The sequence below is a fragment of the Equus asinus genome, chromosome 21, assembly GCF_041296235.1.
Source record: "Equus asinus isolate D_3611 breed Donkey chromosome 21, EquAss-T2T_v2, whole genome shotgun sequence".
Classification (NCBI taxonomy): Eukaryota; Metazoa; Chordata; class Mammalia; order Perissodactyla; family Equidae; genus Equus; species Equus asinus.
The window spans coordinates 10,497,225-10,517,443 of NC_091810.1; the positions used below are offsets into that span (position 1 = coordinate 10,497,225).

At 53.0% G+C, this 20,219-nt stretch overlaps 1 protein-coding gene across 7 annotated transcripts in view; it reads left to right on the forward strand.

Moving 5' to 3' along the window:
• Positions 1-20,219, forward strand: part of CFAP100 (cilia and flagella associated protein 100) — a 66,302-nt gene that overhangs the window by 20,721 nt on the left and 25,362 nt on the right. For 4 of the 7 annotated variants that reach the window (XM_014846090.3, XM_070493560.1, XM_044755086.2 and 1 more), the window contains 9 exons: positions 3,042-3,142; positions 4,140-4,332; positions 5,769-5,836; positions 5,912-6,075; positions 6,288-6,368; positions 7,539-7,714; positions 8,062-8,094; positions 8,177-8,303; positions 17,870-18,064. In XM_014846090.3, the coding sequence (XP_014701576.2) occupies positions 3,042-3,142; positions 4,140-4,332; positions 5,769-5,836; positions 5,912-6,075; positions 6,288-6,368; positions 7,539-7,714; positions 8,062-8,094; positions 8,177-8,303; positions 17,870-18,064 (1,138 nt within the window). The remainder of the gene's footprint in view (positions 1-3,041; positions 3,143-4,139; positions 4,333-5,768; positions 5,837-5,911; positions 6,076-6,287; positions 6,369-7,538; positions 7,715-8,061; positions 8,095-8,176; positions 8,304-17,869; positions 18,065-20,219) is intronic. The other 3 variants (XM_014846091.3, XM_070493563.1, XM_070493562.1) reach the window with 1 other exon arrangement.

The window sequence follows — 20,219 nt, forward strand, 5'->3', positions numbered from 1 at the left end:
CGTGCCCGGCACCAGACTGCACAGCAGTCAAGATTTGGCCACCCTCGTCTCATCTAGCCTTGTTCTCTTTTTCTTTTCGGTCTTTGCCAGAGTACTTTAAAGTAAACTCCAGACGGCATTTCATCCCTATGCACCTCAGTGTGCATTTCTCAAACAGAGGAATGTTCTCTCACGAGCCACAGTGAAGCTCACCAGACTTCCCCAATCATCTCAGAAATGTCTCCCTGCAGAAGCTTCGTTCTAATCGGGATTCAGATGGGATCTGAACATCTCCAGTGTCTCTTCATTGAGCACAGCCCTCCCCATGTCCTTTCATTTCCTGTGCCTTGACTAGCTGAGAAATTGTGCCAGTGATGCTGTGGAAGGTCCCCGGGACGTCTGTGTCTGTCTGCGCCTGGCGCTGTCATGGAAACTGGGTCTCTGCTCCCCACATCTCCTTTCATTGGACCTTAACCCTCCGTGCTTGATCGGATCCACGTTCCACTCTGTCCAGAGTCCTTCCCAGGCGGGCCGTGCGCTGTCCACCACCTCTCTGAGGAAGCCGCCTCCGACGGTGCACTGACCATGGCCGTTACTTTCTCTATCTAGCTGCCTCCCTGTCGGCCGTGCGGCCACCTGACCGTCGCAGGTTCCCATCGGCCACTCATCCCAGTCTCTTCTACACATGGATGCTTGTGCTGAAGCGTGTCACCTCAAGGGGGAGGGGCTGGGTGTCGGCTGGGTTTGGTTTCTCCACGAGGTGTAACTCGTCTACAGTGAAATGCAGAGGTCTTCAGGGTACAGTCTGACAGGTTCTGACACGTGTATTCAACTTTGTAGCCTCCAGTCCATTCCCCACCTAAGACATTTTCATCTGCCCAGAAATTCCCTTTCCCCCAAAGGAAGTCGATGTCCTGCTCTCCCACAGAGTCATCTTACCCGCTCTTGATCCTCATACAAATGGAGTCATGCGCTGCGCCCTGTCGGTCCTGGCTTCTTCACTCAGCGTCACACCCGTGGGACGCACGGAGCAGGAGGCCCTTCTTCGTTGTCGCTACGTGTCTTCCACTGTGTGCATACGCCAGCAATGCATTTATTCTCTCTAGAGTTGATGAACATTTGGTTTGCTTCCAGTTCTTAGCTATTAAAAATAATACTGCTGTGAATATTCTTGTACACGCCGTTGTGGGGCTGTCAGTGCCCGTCCCCCTGAGTGTGCGGGAAGGAGTGGGGCTGCTGGTCGTAGGTGCATCTTTAGGAGCCACAGCTGAGCAGTTTCCAGACCAATTGTACAGTTCACAGTCCCGCCAACAGGTGTGTGTCCTCTCCAACACTGGCACATTGTCGGTGCTTTTAATGTCACCTGGTCCTTTGGATGTGTCGTAGGCTCTCCCGTCCCCTGGTGTTTCTATGTTCAGGGGCCACTGATGACTCTGTGTTGTGAAGTGCCTGTTCCTGTCTCATGCCCACTTTTCTATTGGGTTGTCTGTCTCCTTATTTTACTGATTTCTAGGACCTCTTTACATATTCCAGATACAAGTCATTCACCAGTTCTAAGGATGGCAGATACCTTCCCCCATTCTGTGGCTCGCCTTTTCACTCTCTTAATGAACAAAAGTTCCTAATTTTAATGTAGTTCAATTTACTAATTATTTCCTTATGGTTAGTCCTTTTTATTTCCTGTTTTAAAACTCTCTTCTGACCCCCAAGGTCATCAAGATATCCATTCATTGCATCTTCTATGAGTTTTATTTTCATTTCACAATAAGATCTATAAAGCATCTCTGACCTGATTGTAACCATCTGTCTGTAGATTCTTTGGATTTTCCACTATACAATCATGTCATCTTGACATGACATTATTTTCCCCACCTTTCCAATCCTATACTTTTCTTTTTCCTGCCTTCCTCAACACTGGCCAGAAGTGTTAAGATCGGCATCCAGGCCTTGTTCCTGGTCTCGGGGGGAATGTTCCAGATTTCGCCCAGAGGTTTCCGGTAGATGTCTGTCCTCGTTTTCTGTGGCTGCTGTAACAAATGGTGCACACGCAGGGGCCTCATGCCTGGTTGTGGGGTCAGAAGTGGGAGTGAGTCGCACAGGCGCGAGTCACGGTAGCCCTGGGCTGCATGTCTTCTGAAGGCTCTGGGGCCAATCTGTTTCCCCTCCTTTCCCTGTGTCCCTTGGCTGGTGGCCCTTCCTCCATCTCCAAAGCCAGTAGTGCAGCATCTTCTAGGCTCCATCTCATCACCCCAACCCTGCTTCTGCCCCTGCTGTTCCCTCTTCTTAGGACTCTTGTGATGACATTGGCCCGTCTGGATAATGCAGGATCATCTCCCATCTCAAGGCCTTAACTTAATCACACCTGCAAAGTCCCCTTTACCATACAAAGGAGCACAGTCACGGGCGTGGGGGGTGGGCCTCAGTCATCCGTGGAGGCCATCACTCAGGTCACCACACCTCCCTTTGTCAGCCAGCGCTGGGAACCTCTCCCTTCCCCCTGGGGGTGGTGGGCAGCAGAACTGGAGTCCTTAGCAGCCTGCACCTCCCAAATTCCTGCCCTGCCTCCCCAGGCCTCAGGGACCTTGCCTGCCCTGCCCCCATGCCCAGCCCCCTGGGAGGCCCATGGAGACTCCTGCAAAACCTAGAGCGCCCACTGCCACTGCCACTGTCGGCCGGCGCCTCGGCTCCAGAGTCAGCAGACCCCGCCAGCCGGCTCCACCACTTCCCTCCTCCATGGAGTAGGGTTCCTAAAACTAAATGAAAGAGAACCATGGGCCAAGACAGAGCAGATGTCTAGGACACAGGAGGGCTGTGTCCATGAGGCCTCTTTCAGATGCCAGGGACAGAAACTCAAGTCCAACTAGGTTAAACCAGGTGAGTTAATGGAGCTGGAAGGTCCAGGGGTGGACCTCAGGCACAGCTGGATCCAGGAGAACATTTGCCACTCGCTCATGCGTTCACGGAAACTCCGCACTGGCTGGGAGGGCACTGGGACCCCAGAGGCACAGACCACCACTTAGAAGAGCTGGCTGGTCTCTGCAACAAGGTGTCTCCCTCCCTAGTGTCCAAGATTGCTCCTGACCACTCAGCTAATCCTTTCCACATGTCTGGGGACGTGGATTTCTTCTTGCTCAGAGATCAGGAACGGAATAAGTCTCGCGCAGTGAGTATTCAGGACCGAGGCCTTCCCCTAGCTCTTTCCTCCCTCACACAGGCAGCAGCCAGATTGCCCTTCTCAGAGGAGCACTTTCCTCAGCTCACTCTCTCACTCTAGAATAGTCAATGACTCACCATTTCCTGCAAAATCAACTCTAAACTCTGCCTGACACTCAGGACTCTGGCCCGTCCCACGGTCTTATCCAGTTTCATCAGCACTGGTCCTGGACCTTCGTCCTGGGGGCCTCCTCAGAGCTGCTGTGGCCACAGGCTCAGCTGCTATGCTTTGCCTCTGCTGTCCCCACACGAGATGTCTTCCCTCCTGAGACCCCCGTCCTTCAAGGTCCATCTCAGACCTCAGGGACAGTCTCACCTCCTCCAGGAAACCCCCTAGACTACACCAGCCTTGCAGGGCCCTCTCGTTGGCATTCTTGGAGGCTAGATAAGCACACAGACATGTACGCGTGTGATGTGCATATGCGTGCCCCTCAGCAATGCCTGGGAGTGGCAAGGCTGCCCTGACCCCTGCCCTTGCCTGTCTGCCCCCAACACGGGCTCGCTGGCCTCGCCAACCCGAGAGTCTGTGTGCCCAGGGCGAGCGCTGCAGCGCCCTGCTCAGGGAGGATCACCCGGCTCAGGGAGAATCGCCCAGTGGGCACCCTCCCTGGGAAGCTGCCAGCCCAGGCAGTGCTTCTGGGATACACTCCTGGCCTCCCCCTGAACCGACCCTGTCCACCTCAACCTGGGGCCCCCCTGCGCACAGGACCCCCTGATGCGCGCTCCGCCTCCCTTCCCCGCAGGCGGCCTGGAGCCCGTCTCCCGGCCCGGCTCCGCTTGGCCGCCTCCTCCTCAGCCCCCCACCCTCACACTCCTCCCTCCCGCCCGCGCGAATCCGGGGCCTCGGGGAGCCCCGGAGCCTGGTCCCGGGTTGGGGGCGGGGCGGGGTGGAGGGGACGGCGAGGCTGGCGGGACCCCGCTGACCCGCCGACCCCGCCGGCCCCCAGGAGCGGGAGCGGAAGAAAGCGCTGCGGGTGCACGAGAAGATGACCTACGCGTCCGAGGTGGCGGCCAAGCACACGAGCCTGCGGCGCCAGCTGCAGCTGGAGGACGAGACGGAGGACCTGGCGGCGTGCGCCGAGGCCGAGCAGCTGCGCACCTGCCACGCGCGCGCCGCCTGGAAGCTCTGCATGACCAGAGGTGCAGCCCGCGCCCGCGCCCCGAGGGGCTCCCGCGACGGGGCGGGGCGGGGCTGTGTCTGTGTGCGACCCCTGCCGCCCGGCGTCCCAAGCCCAGTGCCCGTGGATGGCAAATCCAAAGGCCTTTGAACGCCCGGAGCGCCGAGTGGCTTCAGCGCGCTATGCCTGCGATCCTGGGCAAGCTCCTCCACCCCTGCGCAGGGCGGGTCCTCTCGGGCCGAGGACAGTTCCCGCATCGGGGGCTGTGGGAGTCACCGCTCTGCTCGCGGGAGGAAAAGCCGTGTGACTCAGTGCGCGCCGGTAGCAAATCTGAAGTCCTGGCCACACGCTCACCTCCCGCCCGCCCCGACGGGGACGCCTAAGATCACTGAGCTGGGGAGCGGCCGTCGGGGCCGAGCGTCCTGGGCCCGACGGGACTGCGGGCTCCCTGGTGTGAACAGAAGGTGCAGGCCCCAGCCTCCCCCCGCCGCCCGGCCCGCCTTCGGAGAGGAGCCGGGAGCTCCGAGGGCCCGAGGGGAGCAGCGGGCACCGTCGGCGCGTCTGCCTCCACCCTCCCCTCCTGAGCCCTGGGAGAGGCGGGTGGCGCCGGGAGGCGGGAGGCTGGACCCAGCGGGTCTGGGCGCAAAAGTCGTCGGTGTCCCAGCTTTAACTTCCAGTGAGGCGCCACGTCTCCTGAGGGCAGAGCCGGCCCCCCGAGGCCAGCCAGGCGGCCGAGCCGGGCTCCCTGCCGAGTGTCCGCACTCAAAACGGGCCTCCTGCACCGCGCCGCGTCCCCGGGAAGGACGGGGCTGGAGGGACGGGGCCGCGCGGCTCCACGGGCCTGTCCGCAGCTGCGGGCTCTCCAGAGCTGGGAGCAGCCAGACCTGCCTCTCCAGAAAGGGCGGGGAAGAGGCCCCGCGGCCCTTGGACCCCGCCGCTGCCTCTCCGCCTGGCTCCGGTGGGTGGTCCGGATGCCCACCCTCCCTTCCTCCCGCCTGGCTTGAACCGGGGCCGTGCAGACTCAGCTGGGGCTTAGGGCGCCCCACGCAGAGATCAGGCTGCCCCACTTCCCTCTCCGCCCCTCATTCCGGTCCTGGCCAACTGGCCTTTCGTGGTCAAGCCCAGTTGGGTGAAACTTCCGGGGTGAGGGGTGTCCAGAGTCTCATTCCAGGTGAGAAGCGTGTTGCAGCAAGAGAGGCTCAAGTCAGACATGGAAGGACTTCCCACCTGGTCCCGTCTCCAGCCATGGAGAAGTAACAGAGCAGTAGAGCCTTCTCTGCTTCTGGGGGGACATAGCGCTCCATCTCCCAGGTCCCTGGAAGGACCTGGGCCTCACAGCAGAGCACTGCACAGGAGCGGCTGGCTGGCCCCGACCGACCGTGTGCCCAGCCTTCCCGGGGACCCAGGTCTCTCCTGCTGTCGGCGGCCCCCAAGATGCCTCCCTCCCTCTCATTGCAGAGAAGAAGCTGGGGTCTGAGAGCATCAGCAGCTACATGGGCCAGAGGCGGCAGACCTTCCTCATCCAGGTAGGGCGGGCAGCGCCCGCGGGGCGCAGGCGGGCTGTCCCGGCGAGGAGCGTGACCCGCGCCCGTGGCCCTCAGTACGCCCTAGATATGAAGCGGAGGGAGATCCAGCGGCTGGAGGTGCTGGCCACCAAGGAGGAGGCGGCTCTGGAGCGCGCCGAGAGGTCCCTGGAGAACGACGCAGCGCTGTTCGACGAGTTCCTCCGGGAGAACGACCGCAGCTCCGTGCAGGCCCTGAGAGCGTGAGCCCGCGGCCGGGCCAGCTGGCTGGCCGCCTCGCGTCCCCCGGGCCTGTGCAGCCCACCCACCCCTGCCTGGACCCCGCCGGCCGCGCCCCGCCCCCGCCCCCTGCCCCGGGCCCCTGGCAGCTCCCCCACCGCCAGCCCGGCCTGAGGGCGGTGTGGATGCCCCTGTTAGTGTGCGATTGGCTCCCTGCACCCACCCCACCCCCCAGGGCTGAGAAGGAAACCAAAGCAAAGGTGGAGAAAATCATCGAGATCCGAGACCTGACCACCCAGATCATGAATATCAAAAGGTGAGGTCAGGGGCAGGCCCTCTGGCCTAGTGGTTAAGTCCAGTGCACTCTGCGGTGGAGATGCCAGCTTGGCGGGTTCAGACCCTGGTGGAGACCTGCACCACTCATTGATGGCCATATTGTGGTGAGGACCAACATATAAAATAGAGAAAGATTGGCACAGATGTTAGCTCAGGGCCAATCTTCCTTAGCAAAAAAAAAAAAGAAAGAAAGAAAGAAAGAAAAGAAAAAAGTGAGGTCAGAGGGCAACCTGGACCCTAGGCTGTCCGGCCACTTCCCTCCGTCACTTTTCCCGTAACCAAAGGGAGCCTGGCACAATGCAAACCTTATCACTTTCCCTCTAAAACCTAAGCCCTGTGGGATGCTGCTGCCCAGTTTACAGATGAGGTGATGGAGGCCAGGAGAGTCAGTGACTATCCCAGGGCCACAGCACCAGGAGGCAGGCTCCACCCTGAGAGGGGCAGACAGTCCTGGTCGACTTGCAGCTCAAAAGTCACAGAGGGCTGTCACTCTGGGAACTCTAACCCTCGTCAGTCCTCTGTGGGGCGGCCTTCTTCCCCCAGCACAACTGTTGTCCTCGGCCTGTCCCCCAGAGAACAAGGAGCACCTTGAGCTTGGCCGGGGTGCAGAGGCCGTCCCCTCTGGAGGGACCTCCTGTTACTGAGACCAAAGTGGGTTCCCTCGGGGCGAGTTAAATCAGACTCTCCACCAGAAGTAGTTGTCTTACAAAGTAAAGTGTATTTGCGGCAAATAGGAGACCCTGAGGGATCATTTCAGGAGTCACGTGTCCCCGAACAAAGGGAAGGAGGGACGTTTATTTGGGACAGGGAATGAATATTCTAAAGGGAGAGGTGGGAATCCTCTTGCACAAGCTCAGCTGGAAAACGTGATTCCATGTACACTGCAGGTGATGGCAATCAGGCCCACGCTCCTCCTGGAGAGCTGTAGCCTAAAAATAAGGCAAAGGTCACAGGCGTGGCTCTCGTGGCGAGGCCTGGTCCAGTTCAGGGAGGTTGGTGATGACATCTCCTGAACATAACAAAAGGAAAACCAATAATTTGGGAAAATAGTTAAATGCTTCCACACCTACCCTTGAGTTCCTCGGGATAACTAGTTGGTGACACTCCCAGCAGGCAGAGCCTGACCTCCCTTCTCCCTCCTCAAATCTAGTGAAATCTCCAAATTCGAAGACACACTGCAGCATTACAAGGCCTACAAGGATTTCCTGTACAAGCTGTCGCCCAAGGACTGGCTGGAAGAGCAGAAGTGCTTGGCTCTCAAAAAGGCCAAGGAGAGGGCCGAGGCCTCCAAAGACAGCACTCTGTCCTCCACACTAGGGGACAAAGGTAGCAGAAAGGAGAAGGCAGTTCCCCGGGTCCCCCTCGACCCTGTGCCCAGCTGGCAGGGGCCTCAGAGGTATCCAGGCCACAGGCTAGGCCCCTCCCATACCTGGCAGAGCCCCTGCCAAGGGCAGCAGCTGCCCCCAAGTCACTGTGGCTCAGCTAAAGCGTTCCCTCCGGGAAGAGGGGGTGGCCCAGCTCAAGCCCAAGCGGCTTTCCTCCCAGCACCACCCTCCTGCAGCTGAGGTGGAGACAGTTGGGAGGGTCCCAGGGAAGCCTGTGCCCCCAAGCAGTGTCCCTGGAGCCTTGGCTCCAGCCAAGGCCATCTGGGACCCCTCCCTTACTTCCTGTAGGTCCAGGGATCAAGGGCAAGACCAGCCCCAGAGGTACGTGGCTGTCCCAGACTGGAGGCCCCCGACGCCCCCCACAGGCCGTGGCATGTAGAAACCATTCCTCTGCTTCCTCCAGACGGGCAGGGCCCAAAGAAGCCCTGGAAGATTCTGCAGGTTATGCGGCTAGGGCAGATGCTGTCCAGCAATGCCAGCCTCCAGTCAGGCAGCCAGTCCAGCGGGACTAGTGGGCTGGAACCCAAAGGGTGAGTAGGTGGAGGGGGGGCTGGGGCACAGAGGTGGGGGCCCTGGTCAGGAGTGCTCCCCAGTGGTGCCAGGGCAAGGATGCCCAGGACGGGCCCAGGCCCTCAGGGGAGAGTGTGAGGAGGGGCTGCTCCGACCTGGTGGGTCCACTGGCTGACTTAAGCCCTAAAATCAAGACGTTTCCTAAACAAAGGTTTATTTCTGCCTGATTCAGTAAATTTAAGCCTGGGGCGGTCCACTTGGGTGCTAGTGGGACAGTAAATGTGAACGGATGAGGGCAGGTGGCACAGGGAACTGGGCGGCACACACCCACCATCCGAGGAAGTGCTGGCCCAAGTGACGCGGGCTCAGCGAGCCGAGAGTCGAAAGAAAGATTTCCCGGACTCTCAAGGTCTGGTAGTAGTCCTCTTTTATTCGGAGAATAGAATGGGGACAGGACGCGTGGGCAGTGAAGGGCTGCAACATGTTGAGGGTTAGGGCTAAATTTATAAGGCATGGTGAGTTATTTTTTATCAAAGGAAAGATGATGTAAAAAGTCATTAAAATGGTATCAGTGCAGGTAGGGTCTGGTTACTGTGTGGTCGTATAACTTTGATATGCATCTGGTCATACAGATCGGCATGCAGGCCAGGACGCCTCGGGCTTCTCTCCGTGAGGCAGCCTTGATCCACATCCTATAGTCCCCCCTTTGGCCCCAAAATCCTTTGGGGATATGGACGATGGTCAATCTCCTGTAACTACTTCCGGCTGTACAAGGTCACAGAGGTGTCCCTAAATGGGGCCATGGGGGTACAGGCAGGAAGTTCAGTGAACCAGACGGTTGCACTTGCAGAGTCCAAGGCTGACAAGGTCTACAGATCATCTGGAGATGAGAGAATCACTTGACGAGAAGTGATCCAGGAGGTAAAACTTGGTTGACATGTGGAAGACAAACAATGAAGCAGACAACAAATTATAGTAAGAAATACAAGCAATATAATTAACCCAACGAATAAAACTTTGATAGTAGTCCAGAGACCAAGACCTGACCAGGAGTTCAATCAATCATTTAGAGATAGGGTAGGGTCAGACGAGGATTTAATTTGGTGGCTCATATCAGATAGGAAGCCAGAGATATTTTGATGGTAGGCAGGAATATAGACACAACATTCAGTTTTTATAATGGCACAAGTGCCCCCTGTGCTGCTGTCAAGACATCCAGTGCCAATCAGTTTTGGGGGACCACCTTACGCATTTGGGATACTTCTAAATCAAGCAGTGAAAGGCTATGTTGCATATTATTTAATGCCTTCATGGTAAATTTGTTTAGGGCTTCCATGTGCCAGATGACACTTTTGATTCCTAGTTGGGGAAGGAAAATTGAGGCAAGGTGGTCATGCCGGTGGGAGACAGAATGGGTCCAGTGCTGTTGCAAGTTGGCTAGGTTAGCAGGAGGAGATACAGTAAATGTAGTTCTACCCTGCATCCAGACGAAGCCTAGGGTGCATCGTCCAATCCATCCAGGTGGCAGCCAAGGCCATAAGTTGGAGCCACATAACCATTGAGTGCCAGTAGGGGTTAACCAATGTATGCTGGGCCATCTATCCCAGTCAGTCCCAAACCAATCACTATTTTTTAAGACTATGATATGAGAACACATATGACAGGGAATTTGTCCCATAAGTTGGATGCTATTAGGCCACGTATCACAGGTGTGATTGGTTTGTTCCCAACATAGAGTGGCCTTTTGACTGAGTTGACCACTAGTAGGAGTGAGCCAAATATATTCATCCCAAATTTGCTATAGTCCATCCTGTGTATTGATAGGTTGGGGACTTTACCTTAGGAACTCGTTGTTTATGATCCACCTGTGACAAGGCGAATCTAGTTAGTATTTGGGCAGTAGAGTTGAAGGAAAAGGTTTGATTGTGGCCAGGGAGCTCCCAGGTGTCAGAGACACATGGCCATAAGGAGACATTATGATTAGTAACAGATGACTTTTGCAGAAGAGAAGAGCTAGAATCTAATACCCATGAATGTGTACTATGGCTCCTACTGAAACATAATTTTTCTCTCTAAAATCACCCTCACTTTTTTACAAAAGATAGCCAAGTTAAGATTAACTGGTTTGCAAAATGAGTGTAGTTTCAATAAATCTTGGTCCAACTATTTACATAAGAGTAGCAAGAATAACAATTAATCATATAGGTTCTTTTAAATCTGCTTTGCTGGAATTTTTTATGAGGAATCTCAGATTGAACTTTAAAGGCCCCTTGAGGCCAGGAAAGCCAAGCCGAGGACTTGTCATCAGATTTTGCCTGTAATACCTACAGATTTGGGTGGATTCCTCTGTTCTCAAGGTCCCCCAAAACATTTCGAGGTTCCAGGCACCTGCCAGATAAGTGACCTTCCTTACTTACCAGGTAAGATTGCTGAAATTCCTGTAAACAAGGTACCAGGCCAGTATTTCCCCGTGGCTTTATTCCAGAAAGTCAACCTTATTCCTCATGGGCTGTATTGTCATATCTGAGTCTGTATGTTTCTCTCAAATATGACACTCCAGTCAAAGCCTTGGTTATATAACCAATGTTTCCAAATGTATCCTCTTATAAGGAGAACAGATTCTTATTGAACTTATGCAAATAACTATATTGCCATGAAAATAACCATACTCACTCACTAATTTTCCAAATTCTGGAGGGATGAGGTAGGAAGAAAAAGATAAATGTTTCAGTTCTGCTCACAAAGGTGTAATTTCACCAAGTTGCTATAAGTCATAGTTAAGAGAAAACAGAAAAAGATTTCCTTAAATCTGAGAAAACAAAATGAAACATCAAAAAATCAACAATATTTCAAACCAAAGTCATATAAATTATAATCATCCTCATCAGTTCATACAGCCCTGTGTAATTGATTCTTAAGCTTAATCTTCTGTTAGCAGTTTTATGAAGTCATCAGTTTCTCTGTTAGAGTTCTGTATTTCTTACCCAGTTCAGTTTTACGATCTGAAAGTTTATCAGAAACCTGTATTCTAGAATCCTGTGTCAGAATCCTTTCCATGAATTTCTCTGAAAATGAAACACATTTGCAAAAGTAAAAAGCATCAGAGTAAAATAGCAACTATCTGCAAGTGACAAAAGACTCAAAAGGGCAATTGACAAAGAAACTTAGCTACTTCTGTGACACAAAACACTTCAAGATAATAACTAGAATTATGGGTGATGACCAGGACAGATCAGAATTTTAGGAATATTATATAATTTCAAAACATTTGTATCAATAACATTTATCCACATAATACCACCTAAGAAGGCTTATCATCACTTGTTTGACAATGTTTCCCATGTAATTTAACATACCAAATAAGCCTAATAAGTTTAGTATCTTCTTCTTTATAGGAAGAGAAAGAGAGAATAAATTTCTTTGAGAAGTCTCAAGGGCCCTCTGAAAGTCCTCAGAGAAATTCTCTTCCTTCTTCCAGGTCAAAAGAAAGCCTTTATTCAGGCCTTGAATTTTTTTTGTGGGGAGGCTTTCCAAAAATACCAAAAGGTTTTAAAACACTTGTTCAGATAGGAAACAATGCTCACTGCAAAACATGCTCAGTTGTCTATTCAAAATGACAACAAAAACAGTCAAAAATTCTTGAGAGACCTACCTCAGTCCTTCTGAACATAGGAAATTATCTTAACAAAACATAGATCTCTATCTTTTAGGTAGACTTACTCAAACTTAAATAAGCTTTCAGTTACCAAAGATTAATTTATATCATGTTAACTTGAAGGACATTTGGGTTAATTTCTGTTACATTTAGAATTTATGTAAGTGCTTACTTTAAGCCAATTAAACAAAGCTCTTAATTTTGGCTATGCCATCCGGAGGTAAAATATCATACATATATAACATACGTATAGGCACACTTACAAAGTCTCCACAGCTATTGTTGTAAAAATTACGGCCATGACTCAGATACAGTAATACAAAGCTCACCAGTTATGAACCCAAATTTTGTTTTGAGCCTTTTTACTAATATTTGTGGAGGAGACACTTAAGATGCTAGATTTTTTTGGCAAGGGCACGCTTATGGCTGTTTTTTCCTTTTTCCTTTTTCTTTCCTCAGTCTTAGGAATTAGTGGTGGGCTAGATAAAAGTTTCTGGAGAGGCGACATGATAATCCTTTTTGAGATAAGGGAACTGGGTGGAACCTGAACTGCCTCTAGAGCTGCATTTCCAGTCTTACAAGGATTTTCTAAGGACACTTGTTCTTGGTTTCTCAGAAATTGGGCTGTGACTCCAATGACGTTATGGGTTGACCAACCTGTCCAGCTATATCATAAAGGCACAGAGAAACCACTCAGGTTTTCTCTCAGATGGAGTTTCTGAGGCATAACCCATTCAGCTGAAAGTGTTTCTTTCCAATTAGTCAGAATGCACCCGAGGGGTGAGTCTCTGGGGATGCTTGGGGCACTCCCCATGGCGGCAAAGCACCGTCAGTGTCTGACTGACAGCGGGCTGGAGAAGGGTGCAGAGCCCGACTGTGAGTGCCAACATAGTTACAAGATGTATTCAAGTCCCACTCAGCCGGGGCGTTTAGTCCCTGAGCCAGCACAAGCTGAGCTAAGGAGGAAGGAAGCAAAGGCCTGGAGCTGGCTGGGGGCCAGGGCTCCCAGTGCCGGGGTTAAGTCCCTGGCAAAAGGGTATCAAGTTGTCAATTTTACAGAAGGTCCAGGTTCTGCTCAGGTCCAGCCTCAACTTAAGCTCGACTTGGTGACAACAGAGGAGGTGACGAACGAGACAGACAAAGAAAGGAAAAGAGGGGATCAGGCCTCACCCTCATGGCCTCTTCCCAACGATTATCAAGATAAGGGTCTGTTGCCCACAGCCGCAAAGGGCAAGGAATGACAGGCACCGCCAAGGCTACTTGGTTCTTTAAGCAATCAGAGTTTATTGATAAAGGGAAACAGAACGAGGAGCAGGGATAAAGGGGAACAACAAATCAGTGCTTACAACATCCACACCACAATCAGCTGGGGAAGTCCCGATAGTTTGTACGGCAGGCAGGATGCCGGTTGTCCGGGTCTGAGGTAAAGCATCCTCTCCTCAGTGAGACTCCCAATTGTTCTGTGCCTGGGACTCCCTTTTATCCTAAGGTTTCTCTGGGTTCTGACTCAGGTTTTCAGACATTTGGATACTTTGAGTCATTTCTTCTTGTTCCCATGGATGGGGTGCTTCTATCTTTTTTGTTCCCGTGGATGGGATGTTTCTAAAATCCAGCCAGGTGCCCATCGGGGTGGCCAGCCCAGACAAGGAACATGACGCAGGACATAGTCTTTGTAACTTGTGCCTTAGAGTCAGGGCCGAAGTGGCATCTTTGGCCCCGAGCCCAGACACATTCCTTCAAGTAGGGCCCAGGTGCAGTGTCCTTGGAAGGCAGGGAGGTCAATGAACTCTGTACAGGGTCACACAGCAGTTCCTGTGCTGGGGCACACAACCCCAGCAGGCCAGTTCACAGAATAAATCACAGGCCTCCTATCCTCATAACTGACTCAGTAGGCGCCTAAAATACTCAACAGGTTAACCGCCAAGAGAGGGCACCCCACTTAGGTTCCCAGGGGTGATCAGGCCCGGAAACCAGGGTGGGGCTCCCAGTGGTGGAGCCTTTGACTCTTGAAAGATTTCTTCGTTTCTTCATTGCAAAGCTCAAAAGGAGTCCAAAATGGCGACTAACTTTAAATTATCCCAGGTTATCTTGCCAGCTACTTACAGTTATCTCCATTTTTAGGGGGCCTTTCCCAGGTAGCCACAACAAACAAGGTAATTTCTAAAGATAGTTTGTTAGAATCACTGAGAAACTCAGTCCCCAAACAGCCAATTTTAAGTTATATACCAACACAGACACAGACACACAGAAAAACCAGACACCAGTGAACTAGTTCTCAGGTTCAGGGTAGAAGGTCCTACAACTGTTCCCACCCTGAGTGCGCGCCCAGACAGTCCCATTGGACCCCAGATGGCCCTGCCATAAGCGGAAGGACCCCAGATGAAGGGGAAGCTAGATACATGCGACAAACCACTCTGAGTCCAGGATCTTGATTCAGGGCCATGGATGCTTGAATATGAGGAATTCAGACCATTTTCCCAGGAGGCGGCGAAAGAAGTCCATCTGAAAAATACTATTAGAATTTAGGGTGCCATTTATGGGCCATTCATTGTTCCTCATTCAGAGTGTATTCAGGCCAAACAGTATTACAGTAAAAAAGTCTTTTTTTTCTTTAGATCTTGTAGATCAAATTTTGCCGAGTTATTTAAAAGGCAACCGAAAGGTGAGTCCTTAGGAGTGGAATTAGAAGTTCCCATGGTCCCAGGATGCAAAAAGACAAAAGAAGAGAGATGAAAGAAAAGGGTCCATTACCTTGAAAATCCCTCCAGAACCTAGGGCAGCATCCTACCTATTGTTCCTTCTGTAGGATTCCTATAGCAAGGGGTGATTGGGGCGTCCCCCTGCACTGCATCCCTGTATACCTTCCATATTCTGCCTGGCAGTAATAGGTGCCTGGTGAATGGTCCCAGAGATAAAAGAAGAATAGAGAAAAACTGAAGAATTTTCCACCGGTCTAGGGGACATTCTACCCAGTTGTGTCCTGGAGCCGTTCTCCCACGAGGAGGTTCCCATACTCAACCAAACGTTAGAGTTCGGTACTTTCCTTGAACCAGAGTCCTGATTGGGACTTTCCCGCGGTTCAGAGTGTGGTCAGGAGCCATAGGGAGAGATGCCAATCCAGCCTGAGGAAAAGAAATCTTCCACAGGAGTCTTGGAGATTGGCGACCGTCCTAATGACTTAAGTGGTCGGCCCATGCCCACGTAAAATTTATATATTAGAGATAGAGTCAGGAAGGAATGGATTAATTCATTCTCCATCACCCTCAGGCTTAAGGTACTGGTTCTCTTGGGGCAGAATGCCACGGTTTGCCCCAGAGAGTAGCCATGGGCAGCAAATGTGGATTCATACTGCTGTCCAGAAAGGTTCCTGATGGAGACGTGAATTTACATCCATCCTTGAAAAAGAGGACGGCACAAAGAAGAAAAGGGCACTTACCAGAACTTCAGCTCACAAGGCAGTGAAGCAAGATCCCTGTACGGGCCACCAGAAGAAATGATGTGGGCTCGGCAGGCTGAGGAGTTGAAAGAAAGATATCTCGAATTCTCAAGATCTGGTATTAGTGCTCCTTTATTTAGAGAATAGCATGGGGACAAGAGCCAAGGGCAATGAAGGGCTGCCACATGGGGACAGGACCCATGCAGTGAAGGGCTGCAGCACAGGGACAGGACCCATGGGCAGTGAAGAGCTGCAGCACGGGGACAGGGCCCGTGGGCAGTGAAGGGCTGCAGCACGGGGACAGGGCCCGTGGGCAGTGAAGGGCTGCAGCACGGGGACAGGGCCCGTGGGCAGTGACAAGCTGCCATGTGTTGAGGGTTAGGGCTAAGTTTATAAGGCCTAGATATGTGAGTTATTTTTACTAAAAAAGGAAAGATCATGTAACAAGTCGTTAAAATGGTCAGTGCAGGCAGCGTCTGGTTACTGTGTGGTCGTGTAACTTTAGACACGAATCAGGTCATAGGTCCTGCAGGCCACGATGCCTTGGGCTTCTCTCCCGGGGGCAGCCTTGATCCACAGCACAGGGACCAGAGCCCCAGAGCCTTCAAAAGAAGCAGGAAGTCTGGGTTTCATATAAAATTACCCAGATTCAAGTGTGACAGTTACTTTTAAATCTTTTTAAAAACATGATGAGGGACACATAGAAACCCCAAACAGACCTGTGCACCAGTGTGAAGCTGTCCCCTCCACCCCGCTTACAAATCCCTCGGCCTGCCAGGCCAGAGCCGCCCCCGCTCCCCCAGTAACTGGGTCACCACCAGTTTCTCCTCCTCCACTGAAAATGGTTTTAATTTAATTTTGGGGTAGATAGTGCATTCATAAAAATCACAACTCTATAGAAAGGTGTAAACTGAGAAGACTTGACCCCCCCCACCCCCAACCCCCCCCACCCCCCAACCCCCCCCAACCCCCCCCAACCCCCCCCCCCCCCCCCCCCCCCGCCCTGGCACTCCTTCCTGCCCCTTCCCACCCAGACTGCTGGCCTCAGGCTGTGGGGGCGCAGGGGAGGGGGGCCTGGTTATCTCCTGCAAACCCTTCCAGCCCTTTTTATGCAAATAAGAGGTTGGACCTTTGAAGTTGATGTTTTGTAGGTCAAAAGAGACCCGGTGTGTCCCTAGGATTTGAGCTCAGTAGGAGCAAAGGCGGTTTTCTGTGACCATCCTTTGACTGGGAGCTGAGCCCGCAATATAGCCGTGGTGCCGCCCTTCTCAGCCAGGGTTCCAGCTCCCCCGGGGCCCCTTGGTGCCTCCAGGTGGCAGCGATATTCACAGTATGTGAACATGGCGAAGGCTCTGACCGCAGGCCCAGATGGCCAGTGGGCACTGGCTGTCACAGTGCCAGGACCGCTGCCAGAGCGCTGACCTGTCGCTGGAGTCTAGACTCCCTGGGAGCCTGGCAGAGAGAGAGACTGATTGGCTCCTGCGATTGCGGGGCTGCAAGTCCACAGTCTGGGGCAGCAGGCAGCTGGAGGGCCAGTGAAGAGCTGCCGCTGTGCGAGTCCGAAGGCAGTCCACTGGCAGAAGGCCCTCTTCTCCCAGCAGGTCAGTCTTTTCTGTTCAGGCCTTCAGCTGATCGGATGTGGTGCACCCACGGGATAAAGGGTCACCTGCTTGACTCTGAGTCTACTGATGTAATTGTTAATGTCACCTAAAACCCCCTTCATGGAAACATCAAGAATGTCTGACCTAGCCAAGCTATCACAGCAACCCCACCGTCTCCCAGGGCTTCAGGGCTGGATCTGCTGGCCCTGTGGAACGGTCTCAGCGCCTGACACTCCACCATCGGCTGGAGGCTCCTGCGGAGGGCCAGGCTTTCTTCTGGGGGCAGATTCCAGCCCCAGTGACTGCTGCCCCTGCCGACGGAAATAATCCATAACCAATCTATAAATGAAGATTTGGGAGAGTTTGTTCTGAGCTAAAATGTGAGGACCATGGCCCGGGGCCTTTCTTCCTGAAGGAAGAGAGGGCACCAAAGAAGTGAGGTGCACAGAGTGGTTATGTACCCCCGAACAGGATGTTTCACATATGATTGAAATGTCCCTCCCACAATAGTCGCGAAACTGCTCTGTCCGCACAGCGATTGATGGAAACAGCAGGTAGGTCTGCTGTCTCGGTGAACACAGCAGGAAGCAAGTTTGTTGTCTCGAGCTGGGTGGTCACAGGTGAGCGCAGCAATCAGTTCCTAGCCTAAGGAAAGATGCTTAATCCTTAAGGAAATGCCAGCTTTGGGAGGGGGAGGGAAGTTGCACCTTTATCTTAAGGGCATTTGTTCTTGCCATAGGAAATGTTTAAAGCAGATATACAATGTGTGCTCAATGGCCACGGTCAAGCCCTTTTGGAAAAACAAGGTCAGGCCGAATTAGGTTTATACCAAATGGCTTCCTCATGTACTCCAATATCTCCTACTGCTTGCCATTTCTATTTGTCACCCTGTAGCTCCTCCAGCACCCACTGGACAGCCAAGGACCTCTCAAACATCTTCTGGATTTCTTCCCGCAGTGCCGCTGAGAACACCCTGTCTTCTCCAGCCGTGATGAGTGCCACAGGACAGACCTCCTCCTGCCCCCAGCCAGCCTCCACCCCGTCATCTCACTCCTCCAGCTCAGCCCGCCAAGCCCTAGCATGTGACAGGCAAGGAAACGGGCACAGCCAGGTGGAGTCAGAACCCTGGGCTCTGGCTCCAGAGTCCACCCTCGGGTCCGGGCCTGCAGAGGCCGCGAAGTTTTGGCAAAGCTGATCAGACTTAGGTCTTTTAGTTTTACTTGTTTACTTCTTTTCTTTTACTTTACTTTTGTTTTTACTTCTTTTACTTTTTCTCTTATGTTGAGAAGTTATCGACATATCACAAAATGAACAAATCTGGAGTGAACACTTGCATTTTTACACACCTATATCCCCGTGTAAGCACACCCAGACCGGATGTAGAATGTTCCCAGTGCCCAGAACGGTCTCATGCCCGCTCCCAGGCAGCCTCACCCCAGGAGGGTGACCACAGTTTGGGCCCCTCTTTCTGGGCTCTTTCTGGGCTCTGAGACTTGAGGCCCTGAGAAGCAAAGAGGGAGCCCTTGGCTCTGCCTTCACTCATGCCGGCCACCTGGCCGCCCAGCCTCTTCCTGCCGTTGCTCTTCATCCCCACTGTGTGAAGAAGCCCCCATCTCTGTCCTTGCTCCTCTTGGTGCCATCGGGGTGGTTTCACACCCTGGCTGTTGTGCCTGAAGCTGCGGCACAGTCCTGTCCCCGTGTGTGAGCACTGTCCTGGGCCCGAGCGCTGTTGGGGTCAGAGCAGGGGTGGGATCGCGGGCGCATGGGCGCGCGCACGTGTAGCTTCAGTAGCTGCTGATGAACGTCCCCCGCGGGGGCTGCCCCGTGCTGTACTCCCGCCGCAGCCGGAGAGCTCCAGCTGCCCCACAGCCTCCGCACACCACGGCATCGCAATCCCTTCATTTCAGGATGCCGGCAGGGTGGTTTGAAAACCGTGTGTTGGTAGAAAATTTGAGGCTCAGTGAGGCCCAGAGATCAGAAGACAACGCCCGGTGAAAAGGTGGTTTGTGACTCGCAGCCCCAGAGGAGGGGCCCGCCACCTGGCCAGCCCAAGGGGGAGCACCCAGGTGGTCAGGAGGCTGAGGCGGGGGCTGTGGGCGGAGCCCCTGCTGTGGTTTCCACGGGAAGGAGCAGTGAGGCAGCAAACAGGCCTAGGAGTAGCTGGTCTGAGTGACTTCCGGGCTCCGCACGAGTTATCTGGTGGCCCAAGGGTGAGCTTGGGTGTGGGTTCAGGATTGGTTGGTTTGTGTTTGAAAGGCATGTTCAAAGGCTTGTCTGCCACTCTCTCTAGGAATCGTCCAGCCCTGGGAGGGACATCTCTCCAGGGTCAGCACGGCCCCAGGCGTCAAAACATCAGACCCCCCGGGCCGGCCCAGGGCATACTGGTTAAGCTTGGCGTACTCCGCTTTGGTGGCCCTGGTTTGCCGGTTCAGTTCCAGGGTGCAGACCTACACCACTCATCAGCAGCCATGCTATGGCAGCAGCCCAAATAAAACAGAGGAAGACTGGCACAGGCGTTAGCTCAGGGCCAATCTTCCTCAGCCAAAAAACACATCAAAACCCAGAGAATAAAAGACAAGGTTAATATGTGGGTGGAATGGTGTCTCATTGTGGTTTTAATGACCTTTTCATGATGACAAATATGATGGCCATTCGGATATCCTTTGAGAAGCATCTGTTCAATTTTGTATGTTCTTTGGATCATTGGACTTTTTCTTCTGATTTTCTCTTAGTTCTCTTTATTCTGGAGGCCCGTCCTTTTTGAAATAAGCATAGTAGGACTATCTTCGCCCCCTCTGCATCCTGCCTTATTGAAGTTCTCTCTCCAGCCTCTTGAAGTTATCTTTGGAGTCCAGTGTACCAATCTTTGCTTTTATGATTGCTGCATTTTGCATCCTACTTAAGAAATCTTTCCCTAAGTCACTAAAATATTCTCCTATGCTTCCTTCTGGAAACTTTACGGTTGATCAGCTTGGATGAGGCTGCTGATGCTGGTGAGGATGGGAGGGTGGGTGGCCCAGGGCTCAGGGCCTCCCCTCCCTTTCTCCTCCAGCACTGCCACCTCTCTCCCCTCTCTCTCCCCTCCCTCTCCTTCATGGGCTTTGTATCTTCTGCTCATCCTTTAGGTGCTCCGTGCTCTGTCCTTCCTTCTCTATGATAGCCTGGCCACCTGCTCCCATGGCTCTGTCCTCTCTTCTTCCTGAGCTCCACATGCATATGGGTGCCCCTCTTAGGTGCTCTGCAC